At 45.4% G+C, this 21,371-nt stretch overlaps 1 protein-coding gene across 1 annotated transcript in view; it reads left to right on the top strand.

Moving 5' to 3' along the window:
* LOC122223817 (aldo-keto reductase family 1 member C3-like) overlaps positions 1-20,210 on the top strand; it is a 92,965-nt gene extending 72,755 nt beyond the window's left edge. Inside the window, 10 exon segments of the mRNA XM_042944753.1 lie at positions 4,372-4,494; positions 6,186-6,353; positions 9,953-10,069; positions 11,018-11,095; positions 12,102-12,224; positions 15,536-15,645; positions 16,353-16,420; positions 16,423-16,517; positions 17,072-17,154; positions 19,953-20,210. Of these exon segments, the coding sequence (XP_042800687.1) occupies positions 4,408-4,494; positions 6,186-6,353; positions 9,953-10,069; positions 11,018-11,095; positions 12,102-12,224; positions 15,536-15,645; positions 16,353-16,420; positions 16,423-16,517; positions 17,072-17,154; positions 19,953-19,995 (972 nt within the window). The 5' untranslated portion in view covers positions 4,372-4,407 and the 3' untranslated portion in view covers positions 19,996-20,210.
* The last annotated feature ends 1,161 nt before the right edge of the window (positions 20,211-21,371 follow it).

Raw genomic sequence — 21,371 nt, 5'->3', positions numbered from 1 at the left:
TTAAGCTCTTCTTGTACTTGAGGAATTTGACCGAGCACTGGAGCACTGACCCTTCACCTGCGTGGCCACTGGTGGATCCCTTGTTCCCGTGCTTGGCACACTGCCTGCCAATATACCTCCGCTCTCCTTCCTCCTGGTGCACTTTCAGAACTTCTGGGCTCTCTTTCCTGCTTGCAAAAACAGAGAAGTAACAGTTCAGGTCACTGTATAACCTGCCATGGATATAAAAGATGAAATAGTCATATACATTCACCGCCCCTCACTTATTAAAATCAATGACGAACTATACGTATTTTATTTCTCTTCATCCTATTTCACTATTATTATGAACTCACGGCTCTTTCGTAGAATCAACTTCTTCCAAATAACAACGTCAATATTTTTTCACCTTCCAACTGTCGGGAGCGGTCTGGCAGGATTCCCTCAGTGGACGCCTTTGTCTTTCCAGCATTGTTGCTGCCAGCCATGGTAAACCTTGATCTTTGACAACAACACTGTATTCAGTTCTGTCCTGAATTTTCCTGATCCAAGACACAAATAGCCATTCTCCAAGAAGGCAGATTTCTTCCAGGAGGAATCAGAGTCAGGGAGTCAACTCTGGTCATTGGTATTGCCCATGAAAATTGGTGGTAGAAGGAGGTGCTACTGAATCCTATTTGCCTCACTTAGGAGAGACAGAACCGGAAACAGGATTTTACACGTACGAGCTCACCTTAATTTTCCAACTCAATATGTTTGTTTCTTAGAGTGTGAGGTATCGTCAGCCACTAATATCTTCTACTATGTCGACGGTTACTTTATTAAAGAAGCTGGTTAGGGGCGCCCCGGCTGGCTCAGTAGAGGGAGCGTGTGACTCTTGATCTTGGGGCTGTGAGTTCGAGCCCCAGTGTTGGCTGCAGAGATTACTTTAAAAAAACAAATTAATTTTTTTTAAAAGCATGGTTAAAGGAAATGAACACAAAATGGAAAAATCAGCAGGCAAATCGAAACTTGGGTTTGAAGACTTGAGACTCAGCGCCAAGGGGAATCACAGGCACCAAGTCAAGGCTGTAGTCAGTGCTGAAGTCCAGAAAATACCAACAGATGTTTCACAGTTAAACAATGCCTGACACGGCCTATGCAGCAAAGGGGAGTATGCCAGTAGCTGAGCCGGCTGTGTGCAAGTTCAAAGGTCTTGGAAGAATTTCTATACCCAGCAAGGCAGGGATGGAGCAGTTCTAGACAGGGGGCCAAGCAAGATGAGAAGTCGAAGCGAAAGGTCAAGAGAAGTCTGAATAGAGGAGGACAGGACGGGGCAGGGTGAAAAGGCACGTCAGGGCTCTAAATCTGTGCAGGCTGGGCACCAGTGAGGAATTTCATTGTGATCACAATTATGCAATAAAATCTACAAATCTAGGGAATTTGTTTTATTAAAAAGTGTTTTTAATGTTCATTTATTTTTGAGAGACAGAGCATGAGTGGGGGAGGGGCAGAGAGACAGGGAGACCCAGAATCCGAAGCAGGCTCCAGGCTCCAAGCTGTGAGCACAGAGCCCGACGCGGGGCTCGAACTCACAGACCACGAGACCATGACCTGAGCCACAGTCAGATGCTTAACCGACTGAGCCCCCAAGGCACCTGAATCCAGGGAATTTTAAAATAAATTTTAATCTGTTTCTTCAAAGAGAATACATTTTCATTTAGGAATCTTAAAAATTGCCTACTACAGAATAGACCACAAAAATCACAGTAAAATCACAAAGATCACAGCAACAGTCATCATTTTGGAGCTTCATACGGCACTTACTCATTGTTTATGGAATTAAAACTTTATTCACCATCTTCGCGCTTGATATGTTTGCATAATATAACAGTTTAATCAGAGTGGTGAAAATGGCATTTCATTTTTGTGTTTTGTTTTGTTTTTTTTGTCGCAGAAGCATAATTTTTGTGGAGGTATAATTGACATATAACATAATGTGTTTCCAACATGCAGCTTGGTGATTTGGTATTCGTATAGACTGTGAAATGGTGACACGGTTACGTCTAGTTAGCAGACATTTCATGCATATCTTCCCTGTATTAACTGAGGCTGAATATACTTACGGGTAATTTAGTGCCTTTTTTGAGACAGGAGGGGAAGGAGATGTTTTAATGTGCCCGAATTAGGCGTGAGAGGAAAGGGAAAGATTAAAATGAGGCAGAATCCAGAAATTAATCTCACAGCCTTAGTCAGCATCTTTTAATGAAATGTACTCTAATTATTATGGATAAGACATGATAGACTATTGACAGCCTGATCATTTGCTTAGGAAGTTTTCAGTGAGGTATCACAATACTGTCACTGATGAGTGAGCTAGGAATTTTCATGCTCTGGTGATCAGAGGGTAAACATTGATGGGGCAAAGCCTTTTGAGAAAGTGACTTGGAAATGTCAGAGCAGAGCCTATTTTCCATATCATTATAAAACATGAATAAAAATCATTATACACATATTTGTAAAACTACTATTTAGGTGGTCTGGGTGCTTTCTATTGCTACACATACAAGGCAGATAATGCCTAGATTTCAATTGTTCTTTTAGTTTATCAATTCAAACTTAGAAACAAAAGTAGGCACAGGGTTAAAGTTTCATTAAATATTTTAAGAACAAAATTAATCACAGGAGGCTGTACGGCTCAGTCGGTTAAGTGTCTGACTTCAGCTCAGGTCATGATCTCATGGTATGTGAGTTCGAGCCCCGCATCGGGCTCTCTGCTGTCAGAGCAGAGGCCGCCTCATATCCTCTGTTTCCCTCTCTCTGCCCCTCCCCTGCTCATGCGTGTGTGTGCTCTCTCTCTCTCTCTTGCTCTCTCTCAAATAAGTAAATAAACATTTTAAAAAGAACAAAATTAACCAAAGATTAATCATTCTGAGACCGTGATAGAATAATACAAATGCATTGGGGTTGTCAAATTCAACTCAAAATGGATTAAAGACTTAAATGTAAGACCGTAACTTTAAAACTCTGGGGTAAAACATAGGAGAAAATCTTGGGGCGCCTGGGTGGCGCAGTCGGTTGGGCGTCCGACTTCAGCCAGGTCACGATCTCGCGGTCCGTGAGTTCGAGCCCCGCGTCAGGCTCTGGGCTGATGGCTCGGAGCCTGGAGCCTGTTTCCGATTCTGTGTCTCCCTCTCTCTCTGCCCCTCCCCCGTTCATGCTCTGTCTCTCTCTGTCCCCCCCCCAAAAAAAAACAAAAAAAAAACAAAAAAAAAAACAACGTTGAAAAAAAAAAACATAGGAGAAAATCTTAATGACATTGACCATGATATCTTGAATAAGACACCAAAAGTACAGGCAATAAGACCAAAAATAAACAAGTGGGGCCACATCAAACCAAAAAGCTTGTGCACAGCAAAGGAGACCATCCACAGAGTGAAAAGGATTCTTTGGATTGGAAGAAAATCTTTGCAAACCCTGTATTTGATAAGAAGTTCATCTCCAAAATATATAAGGAATTCCTACAACTCGTTAGCAAGGAAAACTAATGACCAGCTCAAAAGTGGGCAAGGACTCGAGTAGACATTCCTCCAGAGAAGATCTACAAATGACCAAGAGGTTTATGAACAGATGTTTATGAACATCACTCATCACTCAGGGAAATGCAGACCAAAACCACACTATCACCTCATACCTGTCAGGATGGCTATTGACAAAAAATAATGCGTGACAAGTGTTGGAGAAGATGCTGAGAAACTGGAGTTGTCACGAATTAGAGTGTAAATAGTACAGCCATTTTGGAAAACGCTTGGTGGTTTCTCAGAACATTAAACACAGGTTTGTTCTATGACTCAGTAATTCCACGCCTATGTACATACCCAAGAGAATTGTAAACGTATGTCCACACAAAAACTTGTGCAGGAATGTTTACAGAAGCATTATTCATGGTAGGCGAAAAGTGGGAAAAGCCAAATGTTTGTCAACTGAAGAAGGGATAACCCACACGTGATACACCCATACAAAGGGATGTTATTTAGCCACAACAAGAAAGGAAACACCAAAACACGATACAACATGGATTGGCATCGAAAACAATGGGCTAAGTGAAAGAAAGCAGTCACGAAAGGCCACGTGGTGTATGTACATAAGATTTCCAGGATAGGCAAATCTGTCCAGGCAGAAAGTGTTTGCCGGCAGTTGAAAGGAGCGAGGAATGGGGTGTTGTTTTTAGGAGGATGGTGTTTAGTGGAGGACGATGAAAATGCTCTGAAATTGTGTACTGGTAACAACTCCATGAGTAGACTAAAACCTGCTGAAGCGGATGAATTCGAGGGGGTGATTTTATGGTATGTGACTCTATCTCATTAAAGCTGTTAAAAAAATAACAATTACGCTATTTTCTTCCCTCTGCAGATTTCTTTTAATAAAAAGCCGGAAGAGTGGAAAGAGATGAGCTCAGTGAAACTCTGCTCTGTAAAGCTGAACGATGGGTTCTTCATGCCCATGCTGGGATTTGGCACCTCTGCTCCTAATAAGGTAGTCACTGTGGCCTCGGAGACAGAGGGGCGGCGGACGTGGGTCCTTATCAGAACCAGAATTGGGGAAATGCAGGCGGGCCTCATTTTATTTGTTCGTAAGATGCTTCTCTCCAAGTTAGGTTATTTAGTGCCTGAAGTCAGTGATTTTCAAATTTTCATCAGCATGAAAACACTGAGGTTCTTGTTAAAAATGCAGATTTGGAGGCCGTACCTACAAAGGCTCCAAATGAGTAGATCTGGGATAGAGCTTAAAAAGCCACATTTCTAATGAGCTACCGAGTGACTCTGACGCTGCTTGTTCGACAGTCACACCTGGCATACTGCTCTATCAAGGGGCAGGGGAGCGTGCCATCTGTCAGCCACGCAGGGGTGGGTGAGGCCGTTTCTGGTACTCTCACCGGCTGTCCAGCTGTAGCCGTTCACCATCTGTTGCAATAAATGAAACCCAGGTGTCGTGATCACCACATGTCGGAGGCTTGATGGCAAGCTTGCTTGTGATGAAGTTTCTCTGTAACGTCTGGTGTCCAAGCGGTCCCTGTCCACCAACACGCGTAGACTATCTAGAGAAATCTCGGCCGCTGAATGTTCTGGAGAGAGTCAAAATTAAAGTTAGGGAGAGTGCTGGTGGTCTGGAGGGGAAATAGTCTGGTAGAGGCCAAGTTGTTAATACTATTCCCTGGGGGCACTTGGAAATTCTCTGTTTGGAACCCTGAACTCCATGTGTGTTTCTCATTTGAACATTTCCAACTTACAAGAGCACATCTTCAGTGGTTCCTAGTGGAGGAGCTTATAATTGTTTAAGGAAAGTTGTAGGATCGACTCCCCAACACGAGAGCCACATGGTGGGTAATGCTGAGGACTTCAGCAAAGGCACTGTCACCAAGGGTTGCTTTTACTTGGACTCGGCTCTTAAATCCGGGGTACTAGTTAACTCGTCGGGAATTACAGATTAAAAAATATACCCAGGAGACATTTTAAGTGAGGTAGAAGAGGGTGATGGTGAGGGGAAATTATGGAGAAGGTCTAAAGTCCAGCCTGGTGGGCCAGCAGAACAGTAGGCAGCTAAAAATAAAATAACCAAGTTGTGAAAGGGCAACAGTCACGTGGGGACCAACTTAGCAACCACCACAGCCAAACCAATTATGAGACATTTTGCATAAAAAACATAGTTGATTTTCTTTTACATTTCTGCTCCTCCTCAAATATTGCTTGACGCGTTTCTCCAAGTTGACCTCGGTAAATCATTAATTTATGCTGTGTAAAGTCACACCTTCACTGCATTGACAGATAGCCCTGAGCATTAGACTTCTGGGTTGCAACCGGTTTAACAATCTCTCACAGAGTGAATTAACTTGGGACTGTCAACCGATAGATTGTTTAATCCACACATGATGTAAATCCAGGGGCGGGAGGGTTAAACCCAGTGACGAGCTAGGCCAGCTCGTGGACTCACAAGATCTGATGGTGAGCACCTTTTCCTAATATTCATGGCTTGAAGTCAGCCATGGTGGGAGTATTTACACCATAGATCGTTAAACATCTACCACTGGGTATAAGTCAACATTCAGCTCTGTCACCTCTAGCTCTTAGCCCTTAGAAAAACAATAGGTTCTGCTAAATAGCTCCGCTGGTGGGATTGGCCATCTGTTCCTGAATCAAGTAGGTCTTTGTCTTTCTGTGGTCTTCTAGGTTGCTAAGAGTGAGGTGCAAGAGGCTGTCATGAGAGCAATCGATGTAGGCTACCGCCATTTTGACTCCGCTTACTTGTATCTAAATGAAGAAGAGATTGGGAGGGCCATCCGGAAGAAGATCGCTGATGGCTCTGTGAAGAGAGAGGACATATTCTACACTTCAAAGGTTCTGTGTATAGTTCCCTATGTATCTGTGAAAAGCTCACTCTTAGCTGAAGAGTTTCTCAGTGAAGTTCTCCTCTTATTGGTTAAATTTTCATTCCTACAGACCTTGCACTGTAAGAAGGTATATGCTGAAGGTGGGGTACATGCTGGCAAGGGATGTGGGTTCCAACTTCTTCGAGCCCTAGGCCTCATATCTCAACCTATGGCATGGTCAATAGACATCCCATGTCTCTTTCCTATGAAGTGGGAAGATAATACCACAGAACTGCTATGAGGATGAAATTAATGTTTGTAAAAGTACTTAGATTTTTTTTTTTTAACTTTGGAGCCATTTTCTCCTACTATTTTTCATTTCTAGATAGTATAGCTGAAACAAATAAAAGAACTTACAGATTTAAGTCAGACTGGAAAGGAATCCAAGAAGAATTTTCTCCAATAGTATTCATGGAGCTGACTACGACTAACTAGAACCAGATATTTAAATATGAGGCAAAGTGACCCATGAAGAGAGAGTTGAGGTCCATACAAGTGAATTCTAGGCAGGAAGGGAATTTCTTCCTTCTTGCTCCACGGTATGAAGCTCTCTGAATGACTGTGTTAGATGTGGTATCACTATTGCTCTCTTGTCTGTTTATGTCCCTTCCGTAGGGAGGGAGCCTTAGCAATTTTGATGGATTTTCCTTAGATTTTTACTTCCTAAAATAAGCTGACTAAAGTACCCTCCCCCCAAAATTCCTATAGGTCCTACTTTTCTTTGGAACACTTAATACATTCAAAATGCAATTTCCTGAATCACAACTGCTTGAGGTTCTTGTTAAAAATGGAATTTCCCAGGGGCGCCTGGGTGGCTCAGTCAGTTGAGCATCCAGCTCTTGGTTTCGGCTCAGGTCATGAGCTCATGGTTCATGAGTTCGAGTCCCATGTCGGGCTCTGCACTGACAGTGTGGAGCCTGCTTGAGATTCTGTCTCTCCCCCTCTCTCTACCCCTCCCCTGCTTGTGTGCACTCTCTCTCTCTCAAAACAAATAAACTCGGGGAAAAAAAATGCAATTTCCCAGCCAAAATCTCCAGATATTGTGATGTAATATGTTGGAGGTAGAACCCAGGAATGTGTTTCATAATTCCTTTACATTCTAAAGTTTGAGACCCCCTGTGTTGGGCCATATTTTTCCTTTCCTACATCGTTGTCTTAATTCAGTATGAAACAGAAGCTATGAGGGAAAAGAATTTAGGAGCTAAGCAGGATGGTTCGTCACTTCCCAATGACCACAAGTGTCACTTCCCAACGACTGCAAGTGGGTTTGTAGTTGTTGCTCATTTTCCCTTTCATTAATTTCTTCTAGAGATTCTTTTTTTTTTTAAGCTGTATAAAATAGTTTTTATATGGTTCCCCCTTAGGCTAAAACCAGGCAGCAAGCCCCTGGTTACATAGACCATATTAAAATGAAACAATTATATTTTATTGAAGAGGAGTTAAAATCGAGCATTTTTGTTATTGAAGCGTAGTTGACATACAAGGTTCTGTTAGTTCCAGACGCACAACATGGTGGTGTGACGAGTCTGTACATTACACAGCGCTCGCCATGATAAGTGTGGTCACCATATAGCGTCATTGACAACATCCCTCATTTGTCATGACTTCCTTATTTTATGACTGGAAATTTGTACTTCTTGATCCCCTTCACTTAGTTCACCCCTCCCCTTACTCTCCTCCCTTCTGGGAACAACCAGTTTCTCCTCTATATTTATGAGTCTGTTTCTGTTTTTTGTTTGTTTGTTCTTTCGTTTGCTTGGTTTTTCAGATTTCACATATAAATGAAGTTGTCTGGCATTTTTCTTTCTCTGTCTGATTCATTTCACTTAGCGTAATACGCTCTAGTCACAAATGGCAAGATTCCATTCTTTTTTATGGCTGAGTAATATTCCACTCTTTATATGTACAAATGTATATATCACACCTTTTTTATCCATTCATCTACCCGTAGATATTTGTATTATTTCTGTATCTTGGTTATTATAAATAATGCCACAATAAATATAGGGATGCATATGTCTTTTTGAATTAGTGTTTTCATTTTCTTTGAGTAAATTCCCAAAAGTGAAATTACAGTTGTGGATCATATGGTATTTCTGCTTTTAATTTTTTGAGGAACCTACCTCCGTACTGGTTTCCACAGTGGCTGCACCAGTTTACATTCCCATCAACAATGCCCCAGGGTTCCCTTTCCTCCATATCCTTGTGACCACTTGTCATTCTAGTCTTTCTGATACTAGCCATTCTGACAGGTGTGAGGTGATACCTCATTGTGGTTTTGATTTGCATTTTCCTGATGATGAGTGATGCTGAGCATCTTTTCACGTGTCTGTTAGCCATCTGTACATCTTATTTGGTAAAATGTCCATTCAGGTTCTCTGCCATTTTTAATCAGATTATTTGTGTTTTCGGTGTTGAGTTGAATAAGTTCTTCATGTAGTTTTTGATAGAAACTCCTTGTCAGATTTATCACTTGCAAATACCTTCTCCCCTTTGTGTAGGTTGCTTTTTTGTTTTGTTGATGGTTTTCTTTGCTGTGAAAAAGCTTTTTGTTTTGATGCATCCCCAATAGTTTATCTTTGCTTTTGTTTCTCTTGCCTCAGGAGACCTATCCACAAATATATTGTGAAGGCCAATGTCCAAGAGGTCACTGCCTGTGTCTTCTTTTAGGAGTTTTATGGTTGCAGGTCTCACATTTAGGTCTTTAACCATCGTGAGTTTATTTTTTTTTGTGTGTATGATGAAAGACAGTGGTCCAGTTTCATTCTTCTAATGTTGCTGTCCAGTTTTCCCAACATCATTCGTCTTTTTCCCATTGCATATTCTTGCCTCCTTTGTTATAGATTAATTGACCATATACGCATGGATTTGTTTCTGAGCTCTCTATTCTGTTCTGTTGACCTGTGCATCTGTTTTTGTGCCGGTGCTGATCGCTTTGATTACCACAGCTTTGTAGTATACCTTGAAGTCTGGGATTATGATACCTCCAGTTTTGTTTTTCTTTCTCAAGGTCGCTTTGGCTATTCAGGGTCTTCTCTGGTTCCATACACATTTTAGGATTGTTTGTTCTAGGTATGCAAAAATATATGCTATTTGTATTTTGATAAGGGCCGCGTTCAATCTGCAGACTGCTTTGAGTAGTAGGGACATTTTAACAATATTTGTTCTTTCAGTCCACGAGCATGGGGTAGCTTTCCATTTGTTTGTGCCATCTCTAATTTCTTTCATCAATGTCTTCCAATGTTCAGAACACAAGTCTTTTACCTCCATGGTTACATTTATTCCTAGGGATTTTATTGTTTTTGGTGCAATCGTAAATGGGATTGTTTTCTTCATTTCTTTTCCTACTACTTCCTTATTAGTGTATAGAAATGCAACAGATTTCTGTATATTAATTTTGTATCCTGCCACCATACAGAATTCTGAATTTATTAGTTCTGATAGTTTTTTGGTGGAGTCTTTATATACTGTCTGTCATCTGTAAATAGTGACAGTTGTGCACTTTATTAGTTTCTCCTAAAGATTCTGAAAGAAAGAATCTCATACCTTCCCTTTCAACCGTTGCAGGTGTGGGGAACCTTTTTACGTCCAGAATTGGTTCGAACCAGCTTGGAAATATCGCTGAGGAAACTTCAGTTGAGCTATGTGGATCTTTATCTTATACATATCCCAATACCTTTGAAGGTTAGCGAAAGTTCTTTTACTTTAATCATCAACGTAAAAATTAATAGCTGAATACAAGAAAGGATATAGTTTGTAAAAATGAAGAAAAAACATACATAATACTTTAAGCTCCCCCCCACCCCTTTTCTTCTGCCGCAAAAGTCCCATCTCAGCCCCAGAGTGTAAGAGTTCACTGGCTTTCAGTATCTTTGCTTCGACCTTGCAAATGCATTGTCTGTATTTTCAAGACCCCACAGTCCTGGGGGCACCTGGGTGGCTCAGTCGGTTAAGCGTCCGACTTTGGCTCAGGTCATGATCTCACGGTTCGGGGTTCGAGCCCTGCGTCTGACTCTGTGCTGACAGCTCAGTGCCTGGAGCCTGTTTCAGATTCTGTGTGTCTCTCTCTCTCTGCCCCTCCCCCACTCGCGCTCTGTTTCCCTCTGTCTCAAAAATAAACATTAAAAAAAAAATTTTTTTTAATAAAAAAAAAAAAAAAAAAGACCCCATGGTCCTGAATGTCCACCTCATACCCACTCGTGTCTGGGGAGTGTCCCGATATGGAGACCAGCTGCTGAGGTATAGGAAACTTAATGATGAAACTCAACCCTCCAGATGCTCACGAGTCGCTCTACTGTGTGACCACCTCCAGGTGTAAAGCAGGGGTAAGAGCAGCTTATCTCACGAGAATCCAAGGCCAAGGTGCCTGTTGAGCCGTGGCATCACTGTAGCCTCTCTCTAGGATGGGGTCTTGGGTGTCCCAAGTTGTCTGTGACGCGGTGTTTAGCAGCTAAAACCTTTCTAGGAGGTATACTCCCTCAATGTACTTTCTCTGTCTTCAGCCTAACCTTACAATTCCCTTCAAGAATGAGAATAGGTCGTTGCATTAGCCTCAAGGCCTGTAGGCTCCCGACAGCTTGGCTGAGGCCAAACACAGCTTTGTACAACCTCTCTTTCTTCCCTGTGTCCCAGCCTGGGGAAGAGCTCTTCCCAAAGGACGAACACGGAGAACTCATTTTCCACACAGTGGATCTCTGTGCCACGTGGGAGGTGAGTACGGCTCCCAATAGCTACGTCTCTGACTTGGGGGAGAGAGGCCGGACAGGGGATTCAGGAAACGTGGACCTCGTCCAACTCCGCCCCCAGGTAGACTCGGGTGAGTCCCCGGATGTCCCTCTGCCTCCGTTTCACATCTCCCGCATTTGATAGTTCAGCAAGTGCGTACCGAGTGCCTGCGGTGTACTCGGTACTGAGTGTGTTTAAGTGCTCAGGCCGCACTGGTGAACAAGCCGAGGTTTCCAGCCCCACGGACTGGCAGGTGCTACGGCAGCGTGGGGGGATGTATGAGAAAACAAAACTGATGAGGGAGCTGAGAACGCCGGGGCAGGCCTGGGACACAGAGGGACCACAAAAGCAGAGTGGGCAGGGCAGGCCTCGCTGACAAGGTAGCCCTGGGCAAAGCTTTGCAAGAAGCGAGGGAACCGACTGTGTTATATCCGGAGGAAGAGCGATACGGGGCGTAAAGAAGGCCGAGGCCAAGTTTTTAAGGCGGGAGAGAACCTGTCACGTTCAAGAACAGCAACGAGGCACGTGTGACGGGAACAGAGGGAACTTGGTGACCCTCATGGGGAAGGGGGTCGAAGAGAAAACAGGGAGCCACAGTCGGGGGGACAGTCTGGCCCCTTCCTGCCTCCCATGCTGCACAGGCTCCACTTCCTGTGCGCCTGGCCCTCGCTGTGACTTTGCTCGAGCTTCTCTAGGTGTCCGGCCAAAAACCGCACCGGCTCCTTGAGCTGGGTCCTGCACCCCTTGCCTTCTTATCTCACTCCGTCTTCTTGCCCTTTTCCTCCTATTATTTTATTTTTCATTCTCCTCCCACCCGGTTAACCCCTGTCTCGTTTGTTGACATCCACAGCTTTCAAGGCTTCCTCTGTCCCGTGTCATATTCTCTCCCATCCCGAGCCCCCTCTCTCGGCACCATGCCGAGAGAGGCCCCGGGCACCGTGCTTCCCCAGCCAGCTGCGGGGATCACTCCTCACAGCCCCTTCCTCCACAGGCCATGGACAAGTGTAAGGATTCAGGGCTGGCCAAGTCCATCGGGGTGCCCAACTTCAACCGCAAGCAGCGGGAGAGGATCCTGGACAAGCCCGGCCTCAAGTACAAGCCCGTGTGCAACCAGGTGAGCCCCGTGGACCCGCCCCTCCCCCCCCAACTCTACCCCCTCCTCTTGTGTCATTTCAACGAGGTCACCAGCGGCACCGCCCTCTCCTGAAGAGAACAGAGTTGCACTGCAAGTTGTCGAAGACAGTCCCCAAGGCCAAGTCGCTTTGTAAAAAAACACCCGAGGCTCAGGTTGGAGTATAATCTCCTAGGTGTGTAATGGGGGTGGGTCCTAGAAATGTGCAGCTAACAAAGTCTGGATCTTTCTCATCTCTGGTCGGTAAAGTTGGAGCCCTCCTGTGGAAAAGAAAACAGGTAATTCTTTTGAGTTCTGTGTCATGAGATAACCACCGAGCCCTGACGGTACAAAATCAGCCCCCGACAACGTGAATACATTCACAACATTGAACTTAGAAATGCTCAAAAATAGTAAATTTATTTAAAAAATGATAAATTTAGGGGTGCCTGGGTAGCTCAGTTAAATCATCTGACTCTTGATTTTGGCTCAGGTCATGATCTCATGGTTCGTGAGTTCGAGCCCCGCATCGGGCTCTGCACTGACAGTGTGGAGCCTGCTTGGGATTTTCTTTCTCTTTTTCTCTCTCTCTCGAAATACATAAATACACTTAAAAAAAAAAAAAGATAAACCCACTTTAATAAGCCACGCATTGGGGCGCCTGGGTGGGTCAGTCGGCTAAGCGTCCGACTTCGGCTCAGGTCATGATCTCGCGGTTTGTGCGTTCGAGCCCCACGTCAGGCTCTGTGCTGACAGCTCAGAGCCTGGAGCCTGTTTCAGATTCTGTGTCTCCCTCCCTCTCTCTGACCCTCCCCCATTCATGCTCTGTCTCTCTCTGTCTCAAAAGTAAATAAACGTTTAAAAAAATAAAATAAAATAAAAAAAAGCCACGCATAAACTTCCTGATCTTGGAGAATTATGGAAGAAATTGTGAGCACAGAAGCGAGTGGCCACACTTCTGTCCTCGGGAGGGTCCACATTCACCCTGGCTTTATCTTATCTCCTTCTAAACTTCTTACATAAAGGCTGACAGAGAGTGACAGCCAATCCATGTATTAAATATTAGTGAGGCTTGTTTTTTTCTCTTATTTATAGATGAAGAATACAAATAAGAATTCTGAAAAGTTGTATTTTGTGTCCCTTGGGAGGTTTACCTCCACCTTGGGGATCGTCAGTCTAGAGAAAGTAAAGAAACTGGTTTTGCCTGGGGTCATGGTGAAGAATTAAGGAAGAAGCCGTACGTCGCCCTGGGTTCTACAGAGCGAACGGACCACGGCCAAGCTTAGACTGATTGGCTGGTGGGAAGTTTACGTGGGCCTGAGAAGCTTGAACAGAGGACGGTTCATCGTGATCCGAGGGGTGATCTGAGTGGATGGCAGTTCAGGTCAGGTGGCTTGGTCTTGTTCCCCGAATACAATAAATCACCCTTCCTCCCCTTCCGTGTTCATGCCCGAGACAACCGTGACGCAGACAGGTCATTTGCACGTGATGGCTGAACCAGCCCCAGGAAGCCAGCACCGGGCCCTTCCTGCACACGGTGCTGGGGAATACAGTTCAAGTGGGGCCGAAGTCGGGCTGCTTGCCTCTCTTCAATCCCTGCTCGTTCTTTTTTTTTTTTTTTTTTAATTTTTTTAATGTTTATTTATTTTTGAGACAGGGAGAGGCAGAGCATGAACAGGGGAGGGGCAGAGAGAGAGGGAGACACAGAATCCAAAACAGGCTCCAGGCTCTGAGCTGTCAGCACAGAGCCCGACGCGGGGCTTGAACTCACGGACCGCGAGATCATGACCTGAGCCGAAGTCGGACGCTCAACCGACTGAGCCACCCAGGCGCCCCAATCCCTGCTCATTCTTATTGAGTCACCAGAGTCAGAGCAGAGGCAGTGAGAAAGGCGTGTGGCAAAAAATGCGTGTGCACACTCGCAGTTTGGGGTCTGGCCCGAAAGGAGCTCGGGAGTTGTTGCTTGTGTCCTTATAATAGGAAGAGCTGAATAAACCAAGAACGAGCAACTCTTTTTAGGTCCATCAGAGAGTTGAGGTCACAGAGCCAGAAACAGAACAGAGGTTCTGGCCAGCTGCCGGCCAGAAAACTGGAGAGACAGGCTGATACAGAGAATCGCGGTTTGCCAGGACCGGAAAGGCCGCCAGGGTCACTGTGGGGCAGGAAGATGTGGAACGGCAGCTCCGGAGTTGCTGGAGCCTCAGCGTCAGGTCTGAGAGCTAACATCTCCAGGGGGCTCCTCTATGGGCCTGTCCCCAGGCTCTCCTGAGTTTTACCTCCAGAAGCCCTACCAGGTTTTCGCACTGAACACTGGAGAAAAATCCAGTAGCCATCTTGAAAAATAGTCAAGACATTCCGTTTTCTTCAGGCCCCCCCTGCAACGGACACCATTACGCTAGAGCCTGCCCGCCCAGGGTTTTACGTGAGCCTAACCCGTGTCATGGAAGGGGAAATAGCCAAGGCCAGCCCGAGAATCAACAAATTGAGCTGAGCTGGCCCCTAGCCCGCCCATCCCGTGGCCGGGGTGACCGTCTTGACCCGCATACGTCTGGGTGTCCAGGTCCCCTACACAGAAAGGACGATGACTGTACCCCTGATTACCTTTTACGGCACAGAAGCCCCTCTCACCGGTAGCGTGTGCGGGTCACAACGCCAGTAACAGCTTCTGACTAGTCACAACGAGCAACGTATTTCCGCTCGATGATCAAAGGGCCAGAAGCCCCCGAGCCCTGTACACATGGCACAAGACCGGGCTTGGGGAAGGGAACAGGTGCAGTGACGTAGCGCAGGGCCGGTGTTTGAAGGCTCCAAGGGTCAAGCGGAGACATCACAACACACTGTGGTGGGAAAGACGAAAGCGCTCTGGTTTCTGAAGCTGAAGACTGACCTCACGAAAGTCAGTCACCCGTGAAGGATGAGTGGCTGCTTTCCAGGCGTGGCAGCTGTGAAGGGAAGAGGTCAGGGTAAGGGACTGAGAACGAAGAACGAAGACAGGCAGGGGCTGCTTCTCGTTGGACAGAGTGACGCGCGAGGGGGAGCCAAGGCCAGCACCGTGGTCTCCTGTCCGAGAGACTGAGCGTGTCTGTCGACCTCCTGATCTGACTCGTCTGTCATGAGCACCAAGCCCGTTTCTCAGTACTGCTCTGCTGTCCGTGGGCGGTAATTGGAGGGCAAGTCTCTGTCAGTTCCCCTGGCCCAGCTGTGGGTGACGGTCGTGTGTTCCCCGTGTTGCTGGACCGCCCGGATATGTTTGCTGTCATGCAACGCAGCACTTTATGTTCCTGGAATCCAACCCTTCTGCTTGCTTTCTGCAGGTGGAGTGTCACCCTTACCTCAACCAGAGCAAACTGCTGGGGTTCTGCAAGTCCCAGGACATCGTCTTGACTGCGTACGCGGCCTTGGGGTCCAACTCAGGGAAGGAATGGTAATGACCTCTCTGCACTCATTCTAATCACGGACACTGTCCCTTCTGGAGTCATCGCTCAACCTTCTGGGGCAGATGAGCGGTAGACGGCAGGAATAGTCCGTCTTTGCAAACCCTTTAACGAGCCTACTTTGTAGGGACTCGATAAGACGGTGTTAAATAATAAAATCACTGATTAGAACGTTCACCCAGTTCAAAAGCTTTGGGTTTAGAGAGTGGCAAAGGGAGCCCGGGCCACGATTCGAACACTTGATAGTTGAGGGACGTGAGACAAGTAAGAGCTTCTGTGAGTTTGGGTTTCTTTATCTTTTGAAGAGGAGTATAAAAATGCTCCTCTTAGCACTTGACGAAGCAGATAATTACTTGAAAGCATTATTGAAATAGCCACTTCTTAGAAAACAGTTGGTTTATTTATTATAATGGAGATTATCGGGTCTTAGCTGGGACAAAAATTTTGTCCTCTTGGCTTATCCAGTCTTTTACCGAATTTCTCAGAAACGTGTAAAAAATGAGCAAATACCTGAGAGTCCCTTTCTGCCTGCCTCTCTCTGGTCCTTCTTCCTTGGATTGGCCAAAAGAAGCAAAAACAGATGTTGAGACAGCCAGAGGGTAATCGGGCGGATTTTCAGAGGATGGAACCCACCCAGCCGTCCCATGAAAGATGGATATACAGCCTCGGACACATTGCACCTCTGCCTCCCTTCCAGGTTGAGCAAGAACAACCCAGTTCTCCTGGAGGATCCAGTACTCAGTGCCATTGCTGCAAGGCACAGGCGAACCCAGCCCAGGTGGCCCTGCGCTACCAGCTGCAGCGGGGGGTGGGGGCCCTGGCCAAGAGCTTCAATGAGGAGAGAATTCGGGAGAACTTCCAGGTACACGGGAGGGCTGTGGGCGGCAGGGGACTGATGGAGGCACCTCGTCTCCCTCCGGTCTGGGTCATCGGCGAGGCACCCAAGGTATATTTGGGCCAAGCTCACCTCCTTGCATACGCTATGCACGCGAGTGCGGTGTTTAACTATCCCCCCCCCCCCATCTGCTGCAGGGAGGGAACGAGGAAGTGGGAAAGAAACCCAGAAGGTCAGCTTTGGGTCTCAGTCCTGTTTTTTCGCCCAACAGTATGGCCTTGATTTCTTCAGCTGCAGAATGAAGGAGCTAGATGAGATGGGATTTAGGCTCGAAAGGGTGTAGGATTCCTTTGCTGCGGCCACAGTCACCCACCCAGAGCCCCCGAGGGCGATCTGAGTTCAAACAGCCAAGGGGACACACTCCTGACTCTCGTTTGGAACGAACCCCCAGGTTCATGACAACCGTCTCGTAAAACCTACGTACATTCCTACGTAAATGTGTGTCTGGGTTGGGGGAGGGAGGAGAAGCGGACAGTAATTGCTGCAGGGAAACTGAGTCGGTCTTCTCACCTTTCTGACAGGTTTTGGATTTCCAGTTGACACCAGAGGACATGGAAAGTCTAGACAGTCTAAACAGGAACATTCGCTATTTTGTAGATCCGTTGTAAGTAGCTCCTTCTACCGTAGACCCTGGGGAGCAGGACGGAGAAGAAATCCAGTTATCCCAATCCACAAAGGGGTTGCCTCTTCTTGGAGGAAAGCGGCTGGGAAACACTGTCTCTTCCAGCCCTTCCGTCCCCCTTTCCCTTGGGACTCTAATGTCCTGTGCCCCGACCCTGCTTGCATTCCAGAGTCAAGCGATGTGACGGCGTCCTTTGCGGGCACCCTCAACTAATGCCCCTCTCCCTCTGCCTTACTCATCAGTCTACATGAAACCTGGTTCAATCCCACTGTCTGCCTCCATCGTCAGTTTTTCCCTCCCCACGAAGTTATTCCCAGAGGTACTCAAACCTGCTCTCGTCTTTAAAAAAACAAAAATCTTCCTTTGAGCCGACTTCACTCTACATCCCGTTTCTCCTTTCACACGGAAACTTCCTGAAGAAGGCTGTCCTCGCCTCCTCTAGCTTCTCTCTTCCCCCGCTCTTCTGAACCCACGCAAACCAGACATCTGCTGTCCACTTTGCCAAAACTCTTCTCGCCCAGGTCAGCCATGACCTCGTCTTGTTTTAGCGGGAGGAACACTCCTAGAAACACACTCCTGGCTTGCTTTCTGCACAGCCGATCTGGTTTCCCCTCGTCTCCCTGGCCATGTCCCTTGTCGTGTTCTTTGCAGGTTCCTCCCCAGCAGCTCGACCTCTTAACTTTGGCATGACCAAGGGCACCATCCTTCGACCCCTTCTCTTTTCTGCCTGCACCCACATCCTCGGTGGTTTTATCTAGTCTCGTGCTTTAAACGCCATCTAAATATACACTCCCCCAAATTATACCCGACCCAGACCTGAGCCCTGAACCAAGGTTTGCATATCCCTTTATTCAACGACACTTGGGTGTGTGATAGACATCTCAAAACCTGTCGTGTCTACACTGAGCTCCCAGTGGCAACTGCTCGCGGGTGCCCCCACCACACGCACCGCAAACACGCTCACACCGAGGTCTTCCGGCTCAGGTAGGCAACTGGCTGCCGTCTGTTCTTCCGGCCTCTGTACCCGACGTCCATGCCCAGCAGCCATAGTGCCGGGCACCCCTCTTCTTGACATCCGGTAGCCTATTGCACTCAGGGAGAAGGCCACCTTCCTTACAGCACCTCCAAGGGCCAGCAGGACGCTGCCTCCCTGGCCGTCTGCCTCCACGTCCTTCTACTGTGCCCCGCTGACCCCATGCAGCCCGGTGGCCTCCTGGCCGTCCCTCTCATACACCTGTGCCAGGGCCCGTTCCCTCTGCCTGCGACACTCTTCCTCCCGCTCCTTCACCACGTTCACGTCCGCACTCAGGGCTCACCTCCGTGACACCTTCTCTGTCACCCTTCCTAAAAACGCAACCCTTTCTCTCTACTCTGCGTTTTTGTGTTGACAGTCCTCATTAGCATACCATCCAGGTTCTTGATTTACGTGGCTTATTTTCTGTTTACCTCGATAGAAATGTTAGATTCCCAGGGTGGGATTTTTAAAATTCTGTCTCCCTGAGTGATAAACACTGGTTGAATGAATGATATCGTAAAACGATAGAGAGGGAAGGGTAAGGGAGGGTGGAGACCCAGGCAGTCATGCTTAGCGATATCAGCAATTTTAATCAATATCGATAGTGATTTAGCTCTTTATGGCTCAAAATTTTATATATATATATACATATATACATATATATATATATGTATATATATATATACACACACGTGAGGGAGTTTACCTACCTCTCAAAATTATATATATATATATATATATACACATATATATGTATATATATATAAACGTATATATATATATATATATACACACACACAGAGAGGGGGAGTTTACCTACCTCTCAAAATTATATATATATATATATATATATATATATATATATATATATATGTATATATATACACATATATATATATGTATATATATATAAACGTATATATATATATATACAGAGAGAGGGGGAGTTTACCTACCTCTCAAAATTATATATATAAGAGAAGAGGAGTTTACCTACCTTGCTACAATGGAAGTCCCCTGATGAACTGACTTATATCATAATCACTGTATCCATCCCTAGTTCTAATATATAATTTCCCACCAAGTAAAGGCACAGATGAAATATTTCCAAGTGCTTAAAAGAAATGAAACAAGTGATATTCTTATTACCTTCCTCATCATCACCATGAAATATTTGTTAATTTTATATATTAAACCAGACTGGCATTGTTTTCAAAGAAGCAGAATGCGGGGTCCCTGGGTGGCTTAGTCGGCTAAGCGTCCAACTCTTGATTTCAGCTCAGGTCGTGATCTCAAGATTCAGGAGTTTGAGCCCCACATCGGGCTCCGTGCTGACAGCATGGAGCCTGCTTGGGATTCTCCCTCTCTCTCTGCCCTTCTCCTGCTCGCACTCTCTCTGTCTGCCCCCAAAATAAATAAACTTTTTTTTTTTTTTTAAAGGGGCAGAATTCATCTCTGCCCTCTTGGGAGTTTACAGTATCAACACAAATAGCTTAGCTCCTTAAGTTGTAGAATAATACAGTACCTGAAAAAAAAGGCAACATACTGGTTTATTTTTATAGTGTGTTCATGAGCACGGAAGTGTCTTTTCTACAGTGTGTTCATTACAGTGTCATGCGATAGTATGCGGTTATTATCAAACTGGTTGGTTTTGTTCCCAAAAGAAAATTACGTTAATTCTCATCCTGAAGCCCATTTAAAAGAAACGTCTCTTTACCCAGCACAGAAACAGTTCCTTGACTAAGACTCTCCCTTTACCTTTTAGATTAAGCCATCATCCGGATTTCCCATTTTCTGATGAGTGTTAACGGCATTGTCTGTGCTCCCTCCAGAGTTCTTTGATTTGGTTCGATGATTGGCGAACACCAGGCACTTGGTTTATCCCATTGCTGCCTCATCAACCACAGTGTGACTCCGCAGGTTAGGAAATGAAAGTCTCTAAACCAGTCTTTTCCCTCCAAAGTAAATGAGAATACGTTTCAAACAACCTAACCTATCAATGCCCTGACTTTTTAGTCTGTTTTGCTGTTTCCTGTGTCACTGAGGTTAGAATGCTGATATGCACTGAAGTGATCACAAGGAAAATATAAATCCCTAAAAAAAAAAAAAAAACTAACCATTTAGTTATTTCCAAAGTCTAGCTTTTTACTTGTTCATAAGAATTTTTTTTCTCTTTGGCTCTGAGAATTTACCACACTTACACAATTTTATCAGACCTTTTAAAGGGATCTAAAACTCAATTCATAGGTAATATAAAAGCTGTCATATTTCCACAAAAAAATTAGTCATAATGCCACAAACAAGGAAAGTGTCAAGCTGAATGAAAAAGGACGACCAAGATCCGAAAATTATCTGATAAAGATTTTAGAGCCATCATTATAAACACTGTTCCAACGAGCAATGACAAACACACTTGGAACTGGTGGAAAGATAGAAAGTTTCAATAAAGAAACAGAAGACGTAAAGAATTACAAAATGGAAATTTTAGAGCTAAAAATTACAAGACTCCAAACAAGAAACTCAAAGGATAAACAGAGGGGGCGCCCGGGTGGTTCAGTCGGTTGAGTGTCCCAACAGTGGGAAGCCTGCTTGGAATTCTCTCTCCCTCCCTCAAAAATAAATAAACTTTAAGAAAAAGACATTAAGGGACAGAGGAAATAACGTACTGGAAGATAAAACAATATAAATAACCCAACAGGAACAAGAGAGGGAAAGTCAGCTGGAAAAAACAAAACAAAACAACAGCCTTGTGGACCTTGAAGAAGAACAAGAGTTCTAACACTGTGTCTTTGGAGTAGAAGGAATTTGGAGATGTTGGTAAAAGATACGACTTTTAAGTTATGAGGACCTGATGTTCGGCATGGTAATTACAGTTAGTGATATTGGACTGTATAATTGATATTTGCTTAAAGACTAGATTGTGAGTGCTTTCACCAAAAAAAAGGTGACCAGGGGCGCCTGGGTGGCTCAGTCGGTTGAATGTCCGACTTCAGCTCAGGTCACGATCTCGTGGTCTGAGTTCAAGCTCCGCGTCGGGCTCTGTGCTGACAGAGCCTGGAGCCTGCTTCCGATTCTGTGTCTCCCTCTCTCTCTCTCTCTGTCTCTCTCTCTGCCCCTCCCCTGCTCATGCTCTGTCTCTCTCTGTCTCTCTCTGTCAAAAATAAGCATTAAAAAAAAAAAGTTA

Source organism: Panthera leo, chromosome B4, assembly GCF_018350215.1.
Source record: "Panthera leo isolate Ple1 chromosome B4, P.leo_Ple1_pat1.1, whole genome shotgun sequence".
NCBI lineage: Eukaryota > Metazoa > Chordata > Mammalia > Carnivora > Felidae > Panthera > Panthera leo.
The sequence above is the reverse complement of the archived record's forward strand: the minus strand, read 5'-3'. Positions and strand labels throughout refer to the sequence as shown.